This window comes from Chrysochloris asiatica, unplaced genomic scaffold, assembly GCF_000296735.1.
Source record: "Chrysochloris asiatica unplaced genomic scaffold, ChrAsi1.0 scaffold00055, whole genome shotgun sequence".
In the NCBI taxonomy this organism is placed as follows: Eukaryota; Metazoa; Chordata; class Mammalia; order Afrosoricida; family Chrysochloridae; genus Chrysochloris; species Chrysochloris asiatica.
The window spans coordinates 7,918,729-7,938,926 of record NW_006408573.1 but is presented as its reverse complement, the minus strand read 5'-3'; the positions used below and the strand labels follow the sequence as shown (position 1 = coordinate 7,938,926).

Below are 20,198 nucleotides of genomic sequence, written 5' to 3'. Positions count from 1 at the left end.
CAAAGGAGGACTCAAACTCTTATCTTCCTCCCTGTACCCCTGCCCTGGGCCACTGGGAGGTGGGTGAGACGGATTGAATTCCACCAAGTTACGTTGAGTGAGTTGGGGGTGGGGAGTAGTGAGCCCTTCATACCATCTGGACACTATTCACTACAGCATCTAAGATAGACCCCCTCAATTTTTTTTTTAAACAAAAGATTAATAACCCCACGTCCACCCCTACACCCTCACAAAAATAAACTAAAGGGAGAATGAGCAGGCGCAAAGATGGCGGTGGGATGGTGGGTCAATGCGGGCGGGCGGGTGGGCATCTTCATCAGAAACCAAGGCTTCAACAGGACACTTCCATGGTGTGGTTGACCTGGCCCAGCCCCTCGGCGCTCTCTGAGTGGGTGCAGGGCTGCGGACGACTGCCATCCACTGAGCTGGCACTGGTGAGGGAGGCGGTGCGTGAGCGGGCCAGGCGGGTCATACTGGCCGAAGGCACTGTGGGTAGAGATGGGACAGGCGTGAAGACCAGGAGGCAGGCTCAGGCACCAGCAGACAAGGAAAGGATACACGAAAGCAAAGCAGCCAGCGAGACTCCATCTTCCAAGTGCACCCGGGGCCTATTCCAAGCCAGGTCTCTGGTGGCTGCTCCGTCAAGCCGAGGCGAGGCATGCACTGTCAGCGAGGGAGCTAGAGAGTCAGGCACAGGCCAGCAGGCCCCCTCTCAACGTCTGACCAGAGCCGTGGCCAGCCTTGAGTGGGAGCTGACCTGGCACCTGGGAGCTGGTACAGGGATGTGACATTTCCAACTCTGCTTCCCTCAAGAGGCAGTTGCAGGGAGAGTGGTTAGAACTGCTCCCGGAAAGGAGGTGGCCTCAACTGACCTAAATCAGTGCATCCGAAGTTTCATCAGTGAGACTTGCAGGGAGCAATTCTACCCTCCTGAACTCAACCAAGCTGGGCACCACTGACCCCAGTGGCTGGGCACCACTGACCCCAGGGCCAGGTCTGGGCTCCGCCTCTGTGAACATAGCTTCCGTATCCAACTCCCAAAACATGGAAAGCCCATGGCAATCTAGAAGCAAAAATGCTTGAAAGCCCAGCTAATCTAAAGCCCCACAGCAGGCCAGACCCCGTGGTGGCCAGGACCTGCGTAAGAGCAGGCATCTTTGGAGTTTGGGGGTTGAGCAGGACACATGAAGGCTCCAAACCATAGCAAGAGGCGGCCTGGCTGTAGCACTGCACAGAGAAGAGGACAATGGGAGGCTGGGGGCGGGGAGGTGTCCATGCATGGTGGGAGTCGGCCACAGGGCTACCTGCTCCTCCACTCAGCCTTCGGTCCTTCAAGTACGCAACTAAGAGAGAAGACAGAGCCAGAGAGGGGCGGTGGGTGGGGTGGGGAGACACAGAACACAAATGAAGAGCGTGGTCCACAGGTGCAGAGACACTGAGACAGGCCAAAGAGATGAGACAGAAGAGGGCTGGGGCAGGGCCGGAGCCTGGAGGTGGAGAGCCTCCTCTGGCCCTAGCAGGAAGGAGCCACAGCATGCAAGACGGAGTCCTAACTGTGGGGTGGGGGGTACTTATCTTACCCTGCTTCTCCAGCCTGGGTGCTGGCACTGAGGGGGCCTGGGGGTGTTTTCCCAGGGTTCTTGAGAACACATTCCAGAAGCTGACAAATCTGACTCATACATCTGTCCCACACGTGAGGCCCTGTGGCGTGCCAGTCACCTGGATACCGGCCTCAGCCTCTCTCCGTTCCACTTTCCCAAAGAAACTACAGTCCCTGGAGGCTGGCAGGAATCTGTGTCGGACATGCCCCACCCCCAGCCCTGCCCCTGCTGTCCTCCCTAAGTGGCCCAAGCTCCTTAGGCTCAAGTCTGGAGAAAGGAAAAAAATGAACACATTCAGGGAAAGAAGGCTGCTTCCCAGTAGAGGAGCCAGTAGGGTGGAGTGTGTGGCTGTGTGTGTAGGTGTGTGCATGTGTCTATGTGTGTGTGCTTTTCAGAGGGCACACGAGCACAGTCTGGGAGTTTCCTCATCCGGGCACAGAGGAAAACTTGGGGAGTACCAGGGAGGGGTTGAGGGAAGAACCCAGTGATACCTCCTACTCCTATTACCTCAGGGCCCTCAGGTATTTCTCCCCAGGTTCGGCTGCCTTCAGCTCTCCTGACACCCAGAGGGTTCCACCTGCCCTCTCTGGTCCCCACACTCACTCCAAGTCCACTCCCATGATGCCCCTGGACACCACCCACTATCTATGATAGAAGGATTTCTCAGGTGCTGTTTGAACTGCAAGGTTGGCGCTTCAAGCTCACCAGTTGCTCCTTGGAAACCCTACACCGGGTCGCTATGGATCAGAATCGATTCAATGGCACTTAACAACAACAAACAATAAGGAACTCTGGGTAGCGTAGTGGTTATGAACTGGGCTGCTGCTAACCTGAAGGTCGGCAGTTAGAAACTACTAGCTGTTCCACGGGAGAAAGATGAGGCTTTCTGCTCCCATAAAGATTTGCAACCTCGGAAACCCTGTGCAGGGTCGCTATGAGTCGGAACCAACTGCACAGCACATAACAACAACGACAGGCCCAGCTATATACCCCCAGAGCCTGTCAGGAATAAGAGGTGTGTCCCTTTGCAAGACCCAGCCCTACCTCTGTCCCCAGGGCTGGGGGAAGGGCCCGGGCCCCACCACCACCATGGGCCCAATACTTCAACCATAACAGTGCCCAGGGCCTCCCCAGGGCACAAGAGAACTGTGGTCCTGAGATGCTCAACTTACAATGGCAGAGGAAGCAGCCTAATGGGGTCACTGCGTATCTTCCACAAACTCAGGAGGATGTAGTGAGAGTGAGTCAGCATCCTGGGTCCAGGTGACAAACAGTTCACTCCCCGCTCCCCCAGGCTTCCCGGAGCCACCAGACACCTGTGTGTCAGCCCGAACAGCTAACCCCCACCTAGCAGCCTGCCCAACCAGTCTCCAGGGAGGGGAGTAAGGGGGGCGTACTTACTGTAGCCCATGCCTTGCAAGAAGTACTTGAAGGCTTCAGTCAGCTTCCCGGGCTGCAAGAGGGTGGGACAGGGAGCTGCTTAGACTGGCTACCTGGAGTGAGGGAGGCTTCCCTCACCTCTGGGTCAGTGATGCAAACAAGGGAGGGGCCAAGAGCCTCACCTGTGTGACCTGGGGGAGCCCCCCGGAGTCAGCCATCTGCAAGAGAGCGCGTGGGTCAGTTGAAAGGGGTCGCCCCACCCTCACCTTACCACACTGACAGAAACCCCTGACCAAATACACCGTCCTGCTCCCGTCTTTGAAAAAGCCCCAGCAGGCCCCCCAGGACAATTCCTCCCTGAGGTTGGGCCCTGGTTGGGCAGGGAAGGCCTCACCTTTAGGAAGGTTGTGGTTGTGGGATCCAGTTTAGAGTTGCACTCAACCTGAGGACAAGGAGCCAGCTTCAGTAGAGAGCAACGGCCCTCCAGCCTGAGGGAATGGGGTGGGTGTGTGGGGGGGCAATCCCAGTCAGTTGCTAAGGTGGCTCCTAGACCCAGAGCTGAGGGGCTCTTCTGGCAAGGAGAGGGGAGTTCGGGGGAGGCATAGACTCAGCCCCTAGGACTCGGGCAAAACGGCTTCTCCTCAAGCCAAGTCCCAGGAGGTCAGTCAGCAGTGCCCTCAGGGTCTCCCCTCACAAGGGCTGAGGGGCCGGGGTGGGGGAGTAGCCTGGGAAAGCAGCAGGGACCACAAGACCCAGTCAGGGCAGTGACCCTGGGCAGGGTCAAGTTGGCTAGGACAGCCCCCACCTCTGTTCTGCTGTGTCCTCCTTGAGTTTGCACACCTGGGACTACTGCCCTGGGCACCCTGAACCTCCCCCAAAGTCACCACTGTACTGAAGGGGACATATCACCCCAGGATGCCTGCTCCCAGAATCCATGGTTCCCAAACGGATGCACAGTGGTAGCCAGACAGACTTACTTCATCACATTATAAAAAAGAGCTCTTAGGCTCTGGGTCCAAAGTGAGTAGACACTAAGTTGGGGGATGCACAGCTGCGGGGGCAAGAAGGGGCCATAGGGTGGCCCAGCCCTATCTCTGCACTGCCTCCCCCAGCATTTCCATACCTCCCTCACCTGAAGGATGGGGAGAGGAACGCCAGGAGGTGACAAGTGGTAAGGTGACATTTAGTGGGATGAGAAGTCCAAGGCGCACGGCTTAGTTACCCCCAGGCTGGTGGGAAAGGGGCCCTGCTGGCCAGAGCCAACAAAGAGCCCTTCTCCCTGTGTGGGGAGGCATACTCACCACGCCATCCTCTGCAGGAGCGTTATCCCCAACTACCAGCATCACAGGGCAGCTGCAGACAGAGGAAAAAGGGCGTCTGGTCTGGGCAAAGTGGGGCAAAAGCAAGGGCGGGCAGGGGGGTGAAGGGCACTCACCGGAGTGTCTTGGCATTGGGCACTGTCCCAGGCCGGTTAATGTCCAGGTCCCTGCGGCTGGGGTGGGGACAGAGACAGAGGTGGGTATCCCAGCAGAACCTGGCACTGTGGCTATTACCCTACATTCCCAGACCTCCAGGGCTGGTCCAGAGCCACAGAGCTGGGCTCAAAGGTCACCCACACAGGGCTCCTTTGTTGGAACAAGCCATGCCAGTTCATTGTAAAGTAGGGAAACACAAATCTGCCCCTCACCCATGACTTCTTCCCAGACCCCCAAACCCAGGTTTTTGTTAAGTGCTGTTGGGCCCGTTCGGACTCAGAGCGACCTATATAGGGTTTCTGAGGAGCGGCTTGTGAGCTTGAATCTGTGGGGGTTCACATGTTTCTCCCCTCGCCATCAGAGTACACACTATGAGGTACAGCACCCTGTAATGTAAGGTTTCCGGTATCAAACTGTCTCTCAGATACGGGGACAGGCAGGACAGGGATGGTTGTCAGCGCCATTTTCATGCAGGCTTAATAAACATGAGAGGGCTCCAGAAAGTTCATGGGAAATGGAATTCAAAGATAATGAAAACATCCACAACTTTTGAAAGCCCCCATAGAGTATTTGTCAGAGGTGGAGAAGGGAGGCAGATGGGGCAACACAGGACCTCCCAGATGCTCAGTCTGTTCCTCTACAAAGGAGGGGAGCTGTCAGTTGAGCTTGTCCTGCCTCCTATGGGTGGTTGTGGGGGGCCCTCCAAGTGTGTTGCCCCACCCCCACCTGTTGTACATGTTCCAGAAGAGCTGCAGGTTGGCCTGGTTCACCACGTTCCCGATCTGCTGCCGGTAGCTCTGTACCAACTCCGTGTTGTTCATCAGCTCCTCCTAGGTCCCAGGAAGTGGAGGGGGTACACAGAGGGGAGCGGACTGAGGGGCTCAGAGGGCTGGTGTGCAGGGGTCATGACCAGAACAGCCCTTGCCTGCCTCTGGATGGGCAGGGTATCGGGGGGCTGGGTTCCTCCCCACCCCCTGCTTTTCTAACTCGGTAGACACAAGTTTTAACAGAGCACAGTGAGAACCCACACCCCTGGGAGTGGAGGGAGTGAGCAGACCCAGGCTCTTCAGCCAATGCTTCATAAACCCCTTTTAGCCCAGATCCACAGAAGCCCGGACCTTGTTCCTACCTGGCTGAAGAGATGGGATAGCACCGTGTCAGGTAAAGTACTGGTCAGGCCAGAGAGCTGCAGGCCGAGGGGGAAGCCAGTATGACAGCCCGACCTTCGTGTCCCCACCTCCCATCCCAGGGCGGCTGTGGCCACACTCACCTTAGTGGCCGCCCAGTCGATCCAACCTTTGCCGTTGGGGTCAATGTTCATCAGCACCAGCCCCTCGACCAGGTCTGGGAAGATGAGCTGCAGTGTGAGAAGATGGAGACAGGCCTGGGTGGGAGGCCCCATGTTCCCACCTAAAAAACAGGCTTTGAACTGGCTCTGTGGATGGATCTCACAGGTGGCTGGGAGCGTGTGAGCAGATGGAAACACGGCAAAGGCTTCATGGTACCATTGATGAGCCAGTGGGCTGCAGCTGAGAGCCCACCTGGGTTATTCCCAGATGCCCACGGACCTTCCTTGCTCCCCTTGTTACTATTGTTAGTTCCTATCCAACCTGAGTGAAGTAAACAGTTTGCACTGCACTGCTAACTAAAGGTTAGTGGTTTGAACTTACCCAGCAGTAACACGGAAGAAAGTCCTGGCAATCTGCTTCCATTAAGATTATGGCCAAGAGGAAATGTAGACGGTTTGTAGCAAGGAGGGGAGTGATTAACTTTTCAGCCTAGGAGCGGAGGTCCCTGGGACCATCAAGGGAGAAGAGTGGAAAGCATGTGATGCCTGAGATGGAGGCAGAGACGATGGAGCTATTGGGGACTGTAGACATAGAGAGGGAGAAAGGCTGTGTGCCGATAACTGGGGGGCAGGCTTGTAGTGTATACCCTTTGGTTGGTTGATGATGCATGGAGGGGATTGTAACCACAGCAATGAAATGATATACGATAGGATGAATGTAAAACTAATGTTCGCCCATGTAAACTATCACATAATTCACAATAAAACATTAAAAAAAAAGATTATGGCTAAGAAAACTCTATGGAGCAGTTCTCTGTTCACGCATGGGCCTGCCTGCCTGGCTCCTCCCTCTCCATTGATGTTAAGTGTCATCAAGTCCATTTTAACTCAAGGTGACCTTGTATAGGGTTTCCAAGGAATGACTGGTGGGTTTGAACCACTGACCTTGCAGTTAGCAGACCAGTGCTTACCCTGCAATGCCAGAGCAGGACCCCTCACTACCCAAAGCCTGTTAAAATTCTTTGCTTTATTTAGAAGCAACAAGTCTATCACTGCATTCCATTGCTTTGAATATGAACAGCGACAAGTAAGTTACACATCTTACACATTTAGTGGGATGAGTCTTACACAGACCACCTTGTTCCATTTCGCATTGTTCCTCTACCCTCTTAAGAGAAAATGAAGCCCCAAAGATTCAAATGTAGAAGTTGGCCTTTTTACAGTTGCTTTGTATTAGACACCGTAACCAAACCAAATCCACTGCTGTCAAGCTGATTCCAAATCACAGTGACTGTACAGGACAGAGTAAGACTGTTCCCGTAGCTCCACACCCTTAGTGGAGGAGAACTGTTCCAAGACTGGAACCTTTACAGAAACAGACCGCCATATCTTTCTCCTTTGAAAAGGCTGGTCAGTTCAAATTGCTGGCTTTACAGCTGAGCCCCTTGGTGATTTGCATTTTCTGTTTAACTGCCTGTGTTTAATGAAAAGTGGTAATATACCGTTGTTGTTAAGGGCCATGGAGTCAGCTCCAACCCACAGCAACCCTGTAGAGGGTTTCCGAGAGTAGCTACTGAGCTTGAACTGCCAAATAGGTTTGCAGTCTGGTGCATTAACCCACACTGCCACATCGATTTGCCAAGTTTGTCTGAGGTGTCAGGGAATGGTCTATAGGGAACAAAACAGTAATGTGCTGAAAGTCTACAACTGGAGTTGAAAATACCTGGTCATCTGTGGGTTTTGGTTTTTTTTTTTTGTATTTAAATTTTTGTTGTTAAGTACATACAGTAGGTCCTACCCCATTCAACAGTTTCTGCCTGTACATTCAGTGGCATTGATTATATTTTTCGACTTGTGAGACCCTTCTCAACCTCCATTTCCAAGTTGTTCCTCCTCTATTTACATAAACTCACTGTCCCCTCAGTTTCTTATCTAATATTTTGAGTTGCTGTTGTCAATTTGACCCCATGTAGACAGATCCTACGGGAACTTAATGCTCAAGCAGATGTTCTTTATTAGTTAAGCTAAACTACTGTTAGGTTTTACATAGACTTCAGGGGATATTTTTGGTTTAAAGTTTAAAGACAATGTTAGGGCAATAGTTTCAATTCAGGTGTTTAATCAGACTGAATGGCTCCAGAAAGTGTGGATTCCATAGTTGGTCATTTGCTTTGATGAAAGGCATATTTTGAATCCTAAAATTTAAATGTCTGTTTTTAGAGATGAGAAGCTTGTGGGCTCCTACCCAACATGATGGCTTCAAACATGACTTTCTTTAAATCTCACAAACTTCATCCAAGTGTAACTGGCGGGGGGTGAAAATACTTCATGTTTAGCTACTACCTTAATGAGTGAAAGGCAATATTTACTTAGAGGTTAGCACAATTAATCTGTTAACAGAAGTTTTGATTTTGAATCATGATTAAGCAAGTTAGTTTGCTGAGGATATGTATAAAAAAAGTAATCTGTTTTCAAAGAAACAGTAAATTTTCTGGGACGAGTCGGGAGGGGTGGAGGGTGGGGAGGAGATGAAAGCAAGCAGGGAGCCAGGTGATGCAGTGCCATGGGCAGGGCAGGGGGCTTTGGGGCACTTACGGCAAACTTGGCTAGCACGTAGGCTCCGGCTCCCACTCCGATGCCGATCACATACTTGAACCTGGCAGAGTGTGGCTGGTAAATCTAGGGGTACCATTCCCCATGGATGCCCCAGTCCCCTTCTATGGGGTGGTACCACCCAGATCAGACCCCACCAGCAGCCCTCAGCTGGAGCCTGGTTGCTCTGTGGCCTGGGGGCTGGGGTGGGCCAGGACTCACCCAAAATGCTGCACCACACTGGGAAGCATGGCAGCCAACTGCTCCATGGAGGGGAACTGATACCTGCAGGCAGAGCAAGAGGTCAGGGTGCAGGGGCAGCCTGGGGCCCAGAGCTGGAGAAAAGTTGGGGGACCTACCCCTGAGGAAACTGCGATGCCCCCACTTGCTGCCCGGGGGCATCCACGTGGCACACCACAAAGTGCTTGGTGATCTCCTGCATGTCCTCAAAGTTGAAGAAGGTGTTGAAGCACAGCTTGTCTGCAAAGACACATTTCTCAGCTGAGGCGGAGCGGGGCGGGGCGGGGTGGAACGGGTCTGGGCAGGAAAGGCTAAGAGGGCAGGTGGGGCAGAGGTCCAGCTGGGAAACTGAGACCCAGATGGTTAAGGTCACAGAGCCGAGTTGTGGGTCCTGTGAGAAGGGAAGGGGGAAGACCCACTGCTGTGGTGGATATGGGGGACCAGCGAGGGCAGGCACTTACGGTTGAGACCCACGTCATGGTAGGTGAGAATGGCTGGGCGGTTCCCCTTGGGGGAGCCACGAATCACCACGTGCAGAAGGCCATACGGCGTTTCAATGTCGTGTTCCTGGAGGGGACAGAGAATGCTGGACACTCTGGGCAGCCGCCACACCTGGATCTTCTGGGGAACGAGCCTATGGGCTGTAGGGTCATTGGTCCAAGCAACCCCCAGAGAACAGAGCAGATGGAGCGACCCTTCCCAGGCATGTTAAGGAATGACATGAACTGGTCTCATGGAGATGAGCTGGGCCCATGCACACTAGCCAGTAGCCCAGCCCTGCCCTTCACTCAGCCTTCAGGGGTCCACTGAGGCCAGTCTTCTCCATCTTGTGGCAGTTTCCCTACTGACCCTTTCACCTCAACCTGAACGTCTATGCCACCTTGGCACTCCTACGAACCATTCTAGAGTTCCCTGCTCCTGAGGGGGCCTGGCGTCATTAGCCCTGAGTAGGCCATTACCACAGCTGTCAAATCACCATGAGTGGGAGTCACGGCAGCCCCATGTGTGTCCGAGTGGAACTGGGCTCCACAGGATTTTCACTGTGAGTTTTCAGAAGTAAGACTCTCTTCTGAGATCCATCTAGGTGAACTTGGATGGCTAACCTACAGCCTCAGCTGGCATCCTTGGTTTTTCTGCTCAGGTCAGTGGTCCATCGGGAGTAATGGATTCAGATGCTAAAGGTTGGAGACCTAGCCTTGCCACTAGTGTGTGACTTTGAGCAGGGTGGTCACTCCTCTGTACCCATCATGGAGACCCATTTCACAGGCATTCTGTGAGAACCAACCACGTGGAGGTCTGGAGTGTAACACTTGGGGAGGGGGCTGCTGGGCTTGAGGCTCCCTGAGCTGTTCCCACCTGGGGTGCACAGCAGGGTCTGGGACAGGAGGGCTATGGCCGGGGACAGCCCCAGCTGTGGGTCAGGTGTCACACTTTCTCCTATTTGCAGATGGAGAAACATGGGCTCCAAGAGACCTGGACCCCCACACCTGCTGCTGGTTCCCAGGAGCCAGGCTGGAACAGGAACACAGGCCTCCACAGCCAAGCAGCCCCTCAAGGCTTTTTCTGGACCACCTAGAGTCTGAGAGGGGCAGGGCAGGAGTCTTTGGGAGCCCGTGAGTGCTGCATCTGGAAGGCCACCCAGCTCAGGCAGAGAGAATGAATGGGGGCTCTGACAGGAAAGGGGATATGGAGGTGAGGTGGCAGGAGTCAGTTTCTCAGGAACTGGCCTTTTGGGGCCTGAACCCAGAGACCCACTCTCCAGGCCTGTGTCTCTAGTGGGGGATGGTCAGGTAGTGTCAACCAGTGGCCAAAGGCCACCCCTGGGAGCTACACTTCTAGTAAACATCCCTTGTTTATAGGGGAGCCCCACCTCACAGACTCCCCCATCCCCCAGCCCAAAGGAGAGAGGGTCTGTCTAAACAAGGGATGCTCCTGCTCACTGACCACTTGCTAGACACTTTTCTCCTTCACTCATCACACGGACCTCAGCCACAGAGAAGGAAACTAAGGCTAAGAAAGAAGGCCCTGGCCCCTCAGGGGGCAGGTGGGTCCAGCCCCAGATTCCAAGGGCATGTTAGGGGTACAGGCAGCACCTCCACAGCGGGCTGTCCCTGTGGGGATTCCTGCTGTCTGCTTCCCTTCCTCTGGGCTCTGGAGGGCAGGAGGGGCACCCCACACTGGACAGCTGCAATGCGCTTCCTGCAGCATAAAAAACAATTCTCAGCCCCGGGGCAGCATTCACCCTGCGGGACTGGAGTCAGGCTCTGCATAGGCAAACTTCTGGCATCCAGATCTCCCCACTCAAACAGGGGAGAATTTTTGCCCTCCGCTGCTGAGGACGGTTGTCATTCCTGTACAGTCCTGATGGGGCCACTCCGTCCTGATCTCCATACTGACCCTAATAAGGCTCAACTCCCCATAGGCTTGGGCCTGGGCTGGCTGTGGGGGCGCCAAACCCGGACGCCCGGCCTGAACAGCCCAGTGACCTTAGCTACACCTTCTGCTATCCTCCATGCAAACACTCTGACCCGGGTGGGCGCTTAGACCAAGCATCCCAGCCATTGGGATGCTGCACGGGGTGGTGCCCCCCCTCCTGAGCCCACCGAGCGCTCCCATTGGTCCTGGGTGATGTCAGCTGCCCCCCCTCCTAGGTGGGTGCCAGCTGTAGGCACTGCTGCAGTGAGGGAAGGGGCTCTGACGTCCCCTCTAGGCCAGCCCTCTCCCTTTGCCGGTGACCTTGAGGGCTGCTGGGCCTTGGGTACGGGAAGCAGCTGGGGAGCATGAACAAGATGGCAGGGGGCCCATCCTTCCACCAACTGCATCAATAATTCAGGGATGCTGACATCGCCTGAGCTGGGCATGGAACTCACAGTCTGCAGATCAAGCAGGTGGGGTGGGTGGGGGTGGGGGGCTGCCCTTGCCTCTTCTCTCTAGAAGGGTGAATGGCCCAGGCCCTGGGCACCTCCTGCCCTGGGGGATGGAGAGGGGTGCCTGGCACCCACCTGGTGCCATTAGCCCTTTGGGCTTAAGGATCTTGTAATGCCCTCTCCCATCCACAAAATAAGGCATGGTGACCCCTCCTCATCCCCTCTCCCACAGGGGCCACTGCCTGCAGGCAGCCGTTTGCCGTGGTGATGGCTGAGATTTCCCTGCCTCTGCCTGGCTGGCACCGAAGTGCCCTGGAGACCACGGAGAAACCTCACATGTAGCTCAAGGGAGAAAGAGGTTGCGTGCCCTTCAACGCCAACACGAGTCTAGTCACCCAAACAACCACCGCTGCTACCACCCCGTTAGCCCCCTCCCACAACACACAGGGACAGGAGGGCAGCCGCCTGCCGACTGGGGGCTCGGGAGGGCACCCAACACAAGTCACACGCCAGTGACGCGCACACACTGGATGGGCACGCGTACAGCAAGATCCTTGGGGCCACTCGCGCGAATAGCAGACACAGCGCATTCCTTCTCCGCAGAGATGCCACGAGACCCCGCCCTCTCCCAGACTCTGGCTGTCCCCAACCTCTCCTTTGAACCAGGAGGCTTCCGCTCCACCTCCATAAGCCCCCGCGGCGGGGCGCCTGCAGGGCCAGCGCCGGACATAGGGTCCAGGGATCCCAAGCACACTCACCCCGTCCCAGCACTCCGGCATCTTGCGGAGGGAGGCGGTCCCAACTCGACCGGGTAGGACAAAGGCCTGAGTCACTCCGTGGGAGGGGGAGCTCAGCGGAGACTGTCGGCTGTGATGGAGGCCCGGTCCCCCGACATTTATACTCGAATCCAGCCCCGGCCGAGGCCAGCCCCTCCTCCCCGCGGGACTCCGGAGCAGCCACTTGCTCGCCCCGAGCCCCAGCTCTCAGATTGGCTGATGGGAGAATAATCGCGCTCCAATTGGCTTCCGAGGTCCTCGCTTCCCCCGGCCCTGCAGTTGCTGCTCCCGCCCCCAGCACCCAGTATCTGCACACGGGGTCCCAGGAACACACATACACACACACAAACGGGTGTGCCCTGGACACAGCATCAGGCACACGAAAGCTGTTCACAAACATGCACACCCCGGTGTAGAGCATGACAGGACACATATCTGCCCTAGATGGGCACAGCCCTTGACCCATGCCCAGGGTCCCAGCCTCCTGGGGACCACCCAGCATCCCAGAGAGGAAGGTCTGGGAAGTGACAGCTGTTTGGGGGCACCCTGGGGAGTGGCCTTGCTTTAGCTTTAAGGGGATGACTACTTATCCCCTGAGGCAGTCCCCACTGTCTGCCCATCCTGCTTTAAAGGGATTGGTTCTGGGCAGACTGCACATTGCACAGAGGAGCTCCCCCATTCAGCTGCAAGGAGAGGTAGAGGGAGCAGGAACAGACTGGCAGCTGACATGTCCAGCTTTTCCCGGGGCTCCGCGGGCTTGGCTCCCAGGTCTTTGTGGAGCAGGATGCAGGAGCCCCCTTAGGCTCTACACCCCATCTTCCTGAGCAACAAGGATTCAAGGAGGTGGGGAGATGAGTTGGTCTGAGGCACGTATGCGGGTAGAGCCAACAGAGAAGGGGGTGGGGAGGAAGGCAGAAGAAGAGAGGAAATGGGTCAGGGAGGTGAGCAGAGCTGGGAGCCCTAGGGCTCAGGAAAGCGGAGCGACCAGAGCCGAGCTTGCTTCTGCCGGGACTCCGTCTCACTGGGGCAGGAACACAGCACGGCTGCACGCCTGCATTAACAGCCCAGTGACCCTGGAGGAAGGTGCTCCTTCCCACACCTGGGCATCTGACCACCTAGTTAACACTTGCCTGGACAAGTGCCTCTTCCCTCTCTAAGTCCTCTTGCCCTGGGGACTGGAACAGTGCTTGGCCTATCCTAGACATTGGATAAAGTGATGTGACTCTTACTGCACTGGTAAACATTCCCCCCTCCCCCACCAGGGAGCTGGGCTGACCCCTACTCTCAAGTCCTAGTCAAGTTCTCTGTTCTCTGAAGTTGCCTCCGCACAGGAGGAGGCTCAGACCCCTGGGCATCAAGTCTTCTCAGGCGCTTCTCCTAGGAAGGGGAGAGGGTGGAGGTGGTGTCCTACCTGTGTGAGGAATCAGGGTGAGTAAAGCTCTCAGCCAACAAGTCCCTGCTTCCTTCAGCCCCATGTAACACATGCTCACTCCAACCTCTGTTGCCTCAGACAAAGTCCACTCTAAACCACAGTCCCCAATTCTGCTCAGCTCATGGTTTCAAGGAGCACAAAGCTGCTTTACCTAACTGGATTACCTGGGGGAAGTTTGTAACCTCTCTGGGCCTCAGGCTCCTCAACTGTGTCTTCCTCACAGGGCTGCTATGTGGATGGAAAAACCCACACTGCTCCAGACGTGACCCCAGGCCCTGCTCAGGCTCTGGCAGGGGAGAAACAGCACATCTCATGTACCCCTGAACCCACTGCCTCTTCCTCCCCTGGAGTGTTGTGGTCACACCAGGCAGGCTCAGGTCCCCTTCCCTCCCACATGTTTTTTAAAAGCAGGACTGGGTAGCCAGCCAGAGCTCTGCCACTCTATGCTGTGACCTTGGACAAGTCACTCCACCTCTCGGAGCCTCCACTTTTGTAGATGGGAGAAACAGCAGTGGCTACTACACAGCTAGTTACCAGAAGACAAGGAATTCGCAAAAACCTGTGAGAAAGAATGAGACGACAGAGGTTCAGAGTGGGGGAGTTGTTCTCCCACGCAGCAGCGGGACTTGCTGACTTCTACACTCAGGGACAGAGGTCCTATTACTGAGAGTGGCTAACACTTACTGTAATCTCTCCTATGTGCCAACTTCTACTCATGTTATACTGCTTGATCCTTTTGGTATCCATTTTTACAGAGGAGCAAACCAAGGCACAGAGAGGCTAAGTAACCTGTCCAAGGCCACACAGCTAGTGAGCACAGGGCCAGGAGGGTCTGAGTGTTTGGCCTGCAGACACACCACGCCGGTGAGGTCTGAGCTCCCTGTCCTCAATGTCACATGACCAGTACGCAGCAGAGTCAGAACTAGATCCAGGTCCATTTGGCTCTTGCTTGTCCCTCTGCCTGTGCCTGTGAAATGGGTTCAAAGCCCTGCCCAGGCCTCAACCTAGATATCAGCCAAACCTGTGACTACTCTTCAGACAAAAAAAAAAAAAAAAAAGAAAAGAAAAGAGATAGACTCTGGCATGGAAAGGAAGGTGATGTTTTTAAAAAAAAAAACAACAAAAACCACAGGCTGTCCTTTACCAGGGGAAGGGTCCCAGCAAGTGGGGACGCACACATTGTAGGCGCTGCCCCTGGTTGTGGGCCCAAAGTGTGAAGGACTTGGTCTGCTGGTCTTCAAAGGGCTCCGTGGGCAGGGAAAGTGACTTCAAAGGCGCAGACCCAGCATGTGGGGAGGTGGCAGGGACCTCCTCCAAGAGCCTGGACCCCCCAGCCCAGACCCTGCTCAGCACCCCTAGATGAGACACTGGTGTGTCAAGACAGGATCCCCTCCCCTACGGCCTGTCTTGTCCATGTACAGATCACATAGTACGTCACTGCACTGTCCCTGCTGCTAGCTTAGGCCATCTCCCACAACATCCCTCCAAGCCCTCCTCTTGGGCTCCCACTCCTTCCTCTGGGTCTGGAGACAGCACTTCCGGGGATCTGAACATGTGCACACTTGGCTGCTCTGAAGGCTCCCCTCACGTCCTTGAAGGGGCGTGTGACCAAGGACCAAAGCACAGGCTGATCCTCACTGCAGAACTGCTGAACTGGGGGAGGAGCCGCAGACAGCCCCACCTGCTACGTCATCCGGAACACGGGGCTGGTGCTATCACGGGGGTGAGAAAGCAGCCCAAATTGAGGTCAGGTCTAGAGCAGGGCACTGGCCTGGGGGCTACCCAAGTGGAAGGTCCCAGACGGTCTGTGTTAGCCTCAGGACCCAACCAGACTCCTGTGTGCCACACCCCTCTCTTCTGCCCATAGATGGCAGATGTCTGCAGCCAGACATTTTCAGAAACCGGGAAATAAATGACCTCTCTGGGACTTGCAGAGGAGACATGGCAGGGCCCAGTGGCATCCCGTGGAGAAAAAAAAAACCCCCCAACAAAGAACGATTTCAGTTTTCACAGACTGTAGCATCAAACGAAGGAGAACATGGTTGTCCAGGCAACAGCTGCCATGGAGACAGGAGCTATTTCTGAGCATCAAGCTGACTTTCATTGGTGGAAAATGCTGATTCAGATGGCAGCATCCCTCACTCCCTTTCTCTGTCCCCATCCCCAGGGCTTCGTCTTCCCCTATAGTCCTGTTCAGGAAGAAGGGCATCTCTCCTGAGTAAAGGGCAGGCAGAGCTGCTTTGAGCAGTGGGGAAGGTCCTGGAGGCTGGGCTGAAGGCACAGAGGGATGTCACCCTCCTCTGGGACCAGGTCAGATACACAGAGCGAGGGGTCAACCAGCTGTGGCCCCAATTCCCAGGAGGGTGAATGGTGACTTACCTTCCAGTCTGTGTCCACAGCCAAGAGGAAAGCGTCCGAGTTCTCCTGCAGGAAGGTAAACAGAGAGGCCAGGGTCAGGTCCCTCTGACCTGGGGGCCCACCAGGGCGCTGCTCCAGGGGACAGGACTTCTGTTCCCTGGTCCACCTTGTTCTTGTGGTTGGGTGCTGTTGAGTGGGTTTTAACAAGTGGGAATAACAATTCCATGAGACAACGTAGAACTGCACTATATGATTTTTTTCAGCAAAAAAACAGGATGAATTGGCACAGAGGCAGCAGCAATGCGTTCATAGCAATTGTGAGGATGGTCCAGGGCCGGGCAATGCTTCATTCTGTTGTGCAGAGAGGGTCACTATGAGTTGGAACTGACTCAAGAACACCTAACAACAACATTTCTGACAGAGGCATCCTGGTATAGCACTAAACTGCTAACCACAAGGTCAGTGGTTCAAACCCACAAGCTGCTTCTCAAAAACCGTATACAGGGTTACTGTAAGTCAGAACCATCTCAATGGCACTTAACAGAAAGGAGCCCTGGCAATGTAGTGGGGCTACATGCTACATTGGGCAGCTAATTGCAAGGTCAGCAGTTCGAATTCACCAGCCGCTCTGTGGGTGAAAGATGAGGATTTCTGCTCCAGTGAACATTTACAGTCTTGGAAACCCTACACAAGGTCACTGTGAGTCAGAACCGACTTGATGGCACACAACCACTACCACCTCTAATTCTTAAAGAAGCAGATTTCCAGATCTTTCTCCCGTGAAGCCAGTCTTACATTTCGTAAGTAGCCAATTGCTTAACTGTTGCATCACCAAGAATAGATAGTACAGTTCCCTGGTCTGTTTTAATAAGAACCACCAAGGGCAAGCCAAGGGCAAATGTGCAGTTATTAAGTACTTGGCATAGGAGTCCATGAGCAGCTGCTCACATTGATTTTACTAATTAATTTATAATGTGAAGATTTCCATGTCATAAGTGAGAAGGGCACGGTTCAGTCATGGGCTCCAAAGCACTGCAATCTCTGACTCCAAATCCTTGCTGTTCCTGCTGCCCACCCTCCCCCACCTCTCCACCCCCAATGGTTGATGGTTGTCATGGTCTGACCATCCAGACACAGGCAAAGGGAGGGGAAGGAGCATTTTATGATTTATGGGCAGTCCTGTGAGTCAATAGTTACCATCGCACCCATTTTAGAGATGGGGAAGCTGAGGCTCACACAGGGCTGTCCAACCACACTTCAGCTCCCGCCTTCCCTGACCAGCCTGCGTCATGCATGGTACGAGGACAGTTTACACTGAGAATGTAAGTTTCTGATTAGTGGAATAGAGTAGGTTCTGCGCTTAGCAGAAGGAGATGGAGGCTGGGGGCTGGTTATCGATGAACCCTTACACTATAGGGGCAGGGGCAGGAGGCTGGGCAATTAACTCAAGGGAGTCTTGAGGAGGCAGTTTTGTTAAAAACACACAGAGCAGATAACGGCAGGGGTTGTTGTGTGTTCCCAGGGTGCTGGGGAGCCCCCCAGGAGATGGGGGCCTGCAGGAGGCGCAAGACCAGAAAACAAAGACACTTAAGGAATAAGACAAGCCAAGGGTCTAAGAGAAGTGTGTGGTAGACTTAGGGGTAAAAATGGGAGGGGGCAACTGAGAGGAGCTGTAGGAGGCTGGGGGTGGGGGGGGTGTACAGGTGTGAGAGAATGAGCAGCAAATTCCCTATGGGGCAAGTCTGTAGTGATCACAGGGATAGGGTGACCAAGTTCACCCTTGTGATGGAGTATAGGCCCTCCCAAGAGAGCTGGTTTCTGCTCACTGGCCTCAAACACTGGTTGTGGGGAGAGCGATATTTCCTGAAGGGTTTGAGAAATGTCTTTTGAACTGTATCAGTGTGGGTTCCACCCAATCCGGGACCAGATAGGCAACATCTCCATTTCCAGGAGCCTGGAGGGCTACTGGGCCAGGGAGTGAGTGGTAAGTATGAGGGTCAGGAGGGAGTGTGTTGAGGGGGCTACTGAATAAAACGATGAGCCAGGCTGGAAATCCGATGGCATATTCCCAGCAGCCGTCCAGGGAGGATGCAGAGGAGTGGGCCGGGGAGACAAAGCACTGGAGGGGGAGTGCAGATCACATCACAAGCTCAGGAAGGCTGTAGCTGTAACTGTGTGTCACAGCAGTGATAGGCTGTTTCCGGAGGTTGTTGAAGAGGCTCCTGTAAACATCTAGGACCCGGGAGGGAGTGAAACCAAAACAAAGGTCCCTGTAAACATCCAAGGGAGGGGCTGCTCTCTAAAACTCCAGTTCTTATGGTTCGACTCCTGGTGTAGCACTGTAAGATCAGCACTAGACTGTGAACCACAAGGTTGGCATTTCAAACCTACCAGCTGCTCCTCGGAAACCCTATCCAGGGTCACTATGAGTCGGAACCAACAGCACTTAACAACAACATAGGTTACCGCAAGGTTGTGTCTTAAGGCTAAGACTGTACCCTTCTTGGGGAAAGGATGGCTAGCCTGTGTGGCTGGATCCCCCAAACCCAAGCTTGTTGCCCAGACCCCAGAGCTTACTCCTCAGTGACTCGGGCTCACCTTCTGGTGGGGAAGAGGGGATGAGCAGGGGGACAGAGAGGAACTGGGTTCTCAGCATCCCCCTGGGCAAATGAGGAGGGGCTGAAACCACAGACCCAGTCAGACCCCAGCCCTGATGCTCCACAATTCTAGGAGAGATGGGCCCACATGTTCTCCTGTCAGGGGGGTCTGTGTTGCAGCCTCACTAACCCCTGTAGGTAGGGAATGCATTGGGAACCGGAGCATGTGTCAGGCAAGCGTGGGTAGAACTCTGAAATCCAATACCTGGATCCAAGACGAAGGGGCTTTGGGGATAACTTAGTAAGCACTGAGTATCTCTGTTTTATGGCTCGTTGGTAATACGAGCTCTCGAATCTTACAGGCATAAGAGGAAAAAACAAAGAAGCAGGCAGGTGGGGGTGCACCAGGCAGCCTCCCAAGTGGTTACTGCCTGGGGCTGTTGGTCATCTAATTTCCTTCTAGCTGTGTGGCCTTGGCCATGTCAGACAACCTTTCTGTGCTTTAGTTTTCTGGTTTTTTTGGCCACAAAAGTAGCCAAAGCCATAGTGAGGTCGGCTGTATCTTAACCGAGGAGGCACTGAGTTCTAACTAAAGGCAGAGACAAAAGGATTCAGGACATGGCTAGCCCCTGAGGAGGAGCCTCGCATCATCACCACGACCAGAGGGAAGGTGCGGTTTCTTCCTTGACCACCAGGTGGCGTCCTCAGTATCAGGACGGAGAAGGGACGGACTCACCAGCTCTGTAGCGTCCTGGCCCCGTAGCAGCGGCTTCTCCTCAGGGAATCGCAGCTCCTGCAGGCCTGCCATGGTCATATCGTGGAGCAGCAGCCCTGGGGATGGAAGGTGAGGAACAAAGTTGGGGGCCTCCTACGGTGGGGGCGCCCGGGGAAATCAAGGCTGGGGCAGTGGTACTTGGGGCACCACACTGATGATCCACCTGCTGGCTCCCACCCCAAGCACTTAACCATCGTAGTGTTTCACCCAAGTGACCAAAGGATCCCAAGACAGGCCGACTTGGCTTTGGGGATGCCATTCTTATTTACTGTTTAAATTGAAATATATGTATTTAAATAAAAACATAAACCAATTTCAAATTACAGCAACCTATATAGGACAGGGACGAACTGCCCAATAGAGTTTCCAAGACTGTAAGCCTTTAGGGACTGCAGATTTGCACATCCTTTTCCCACAGAGTGGCTGGTAGGTCTGTTCTGCCGACCCTTGGGTTAGCAGCCAAGGGCTTAGCCACTGTGCCACCAGTCTTTCCATAGATTACTGATGGGCAGTTCCACTCTGTCACATGGAGGCCACTATGAATTTAACACTGACTCACTGGCATTGGGGTCCCCGCCCTCTGGGCTCCCTCCCACACCTCCAAGGCCCTTACTAGGATTTCAGGATAGCCCAGAGACTGGGATGCATCAAGAGAAATATTAGGTGAGGACATGGGCTGGAATCTCATAAAAGGACTACAATTGGCAAATACAGGGAAAACATATTCAAACTCACTGAAATTCAAAGAAATTAAAATTAAAACAAGCTACTTTTTTGTGTGTGTGCTGCTGATGGAACTGGCAACGTTTCAGAGCTG

General features: G+C 54.4%; 1 protein-coding gene across 5 annotated transcripts; it reads right to left on the bottom strand.

Moving 5' to 3' along the window:
• Positions 1-251: 251 nt before the first annotated feature.
• NDRG4 (NDRG family member 4) lies at positions 252-19,429 on the bottom strand. Of its 5 annotated transcripts, none has more exons than XM_006863576.1 (15): positions 19,343-19,429; positions 16,031-16,075; positions 9,038-9,143; positions 8,696-8,816; positions 8,559-8,621; positions 8,340-8,400; positions 5,727-5,813; positions 5,586-5,642; positions 5,183-5,286; positions 4,417-4,473; positions 4,283-4,334; positions 3,376-3,423; positions 3,164-3,199; positions 3,003-3,054; positions 332-486 (listed from the first exon to the last, which is right to left on the bottom strand). In XM_006863576.1, exons 1-15 carry the CDS (start codon positions 19,418-19,420, stop codon positions 332-334), a joined length of 1,122 nt encoding a protein of 373 aa, XP_006863638.1. In that variant the 5' UTR covers positions 19,421-19,429. The 5 variants fall into 5 exon arrangements, with proteins under 5 accessions (XP_006863635.1, XP_006863638.1, XP_006863639.1 ...); XM_006863577.1 differs by lacking the exons at positions 16,031-16,075; positions 19,343-19,429 and adding exons at positions 1,305-1,343; positions 12,202-12,228; XM_006863573.1 differs by lacking the exons at positions 16,031-16,075; positions 19,343-19,429 and adding an exon at positions 12,202-12,309 and having other exon boundaries at positions 252-486; positions 9,038-9,197.
• Positions 19,430-20,198: the final 769 nt, after the last annotated feature.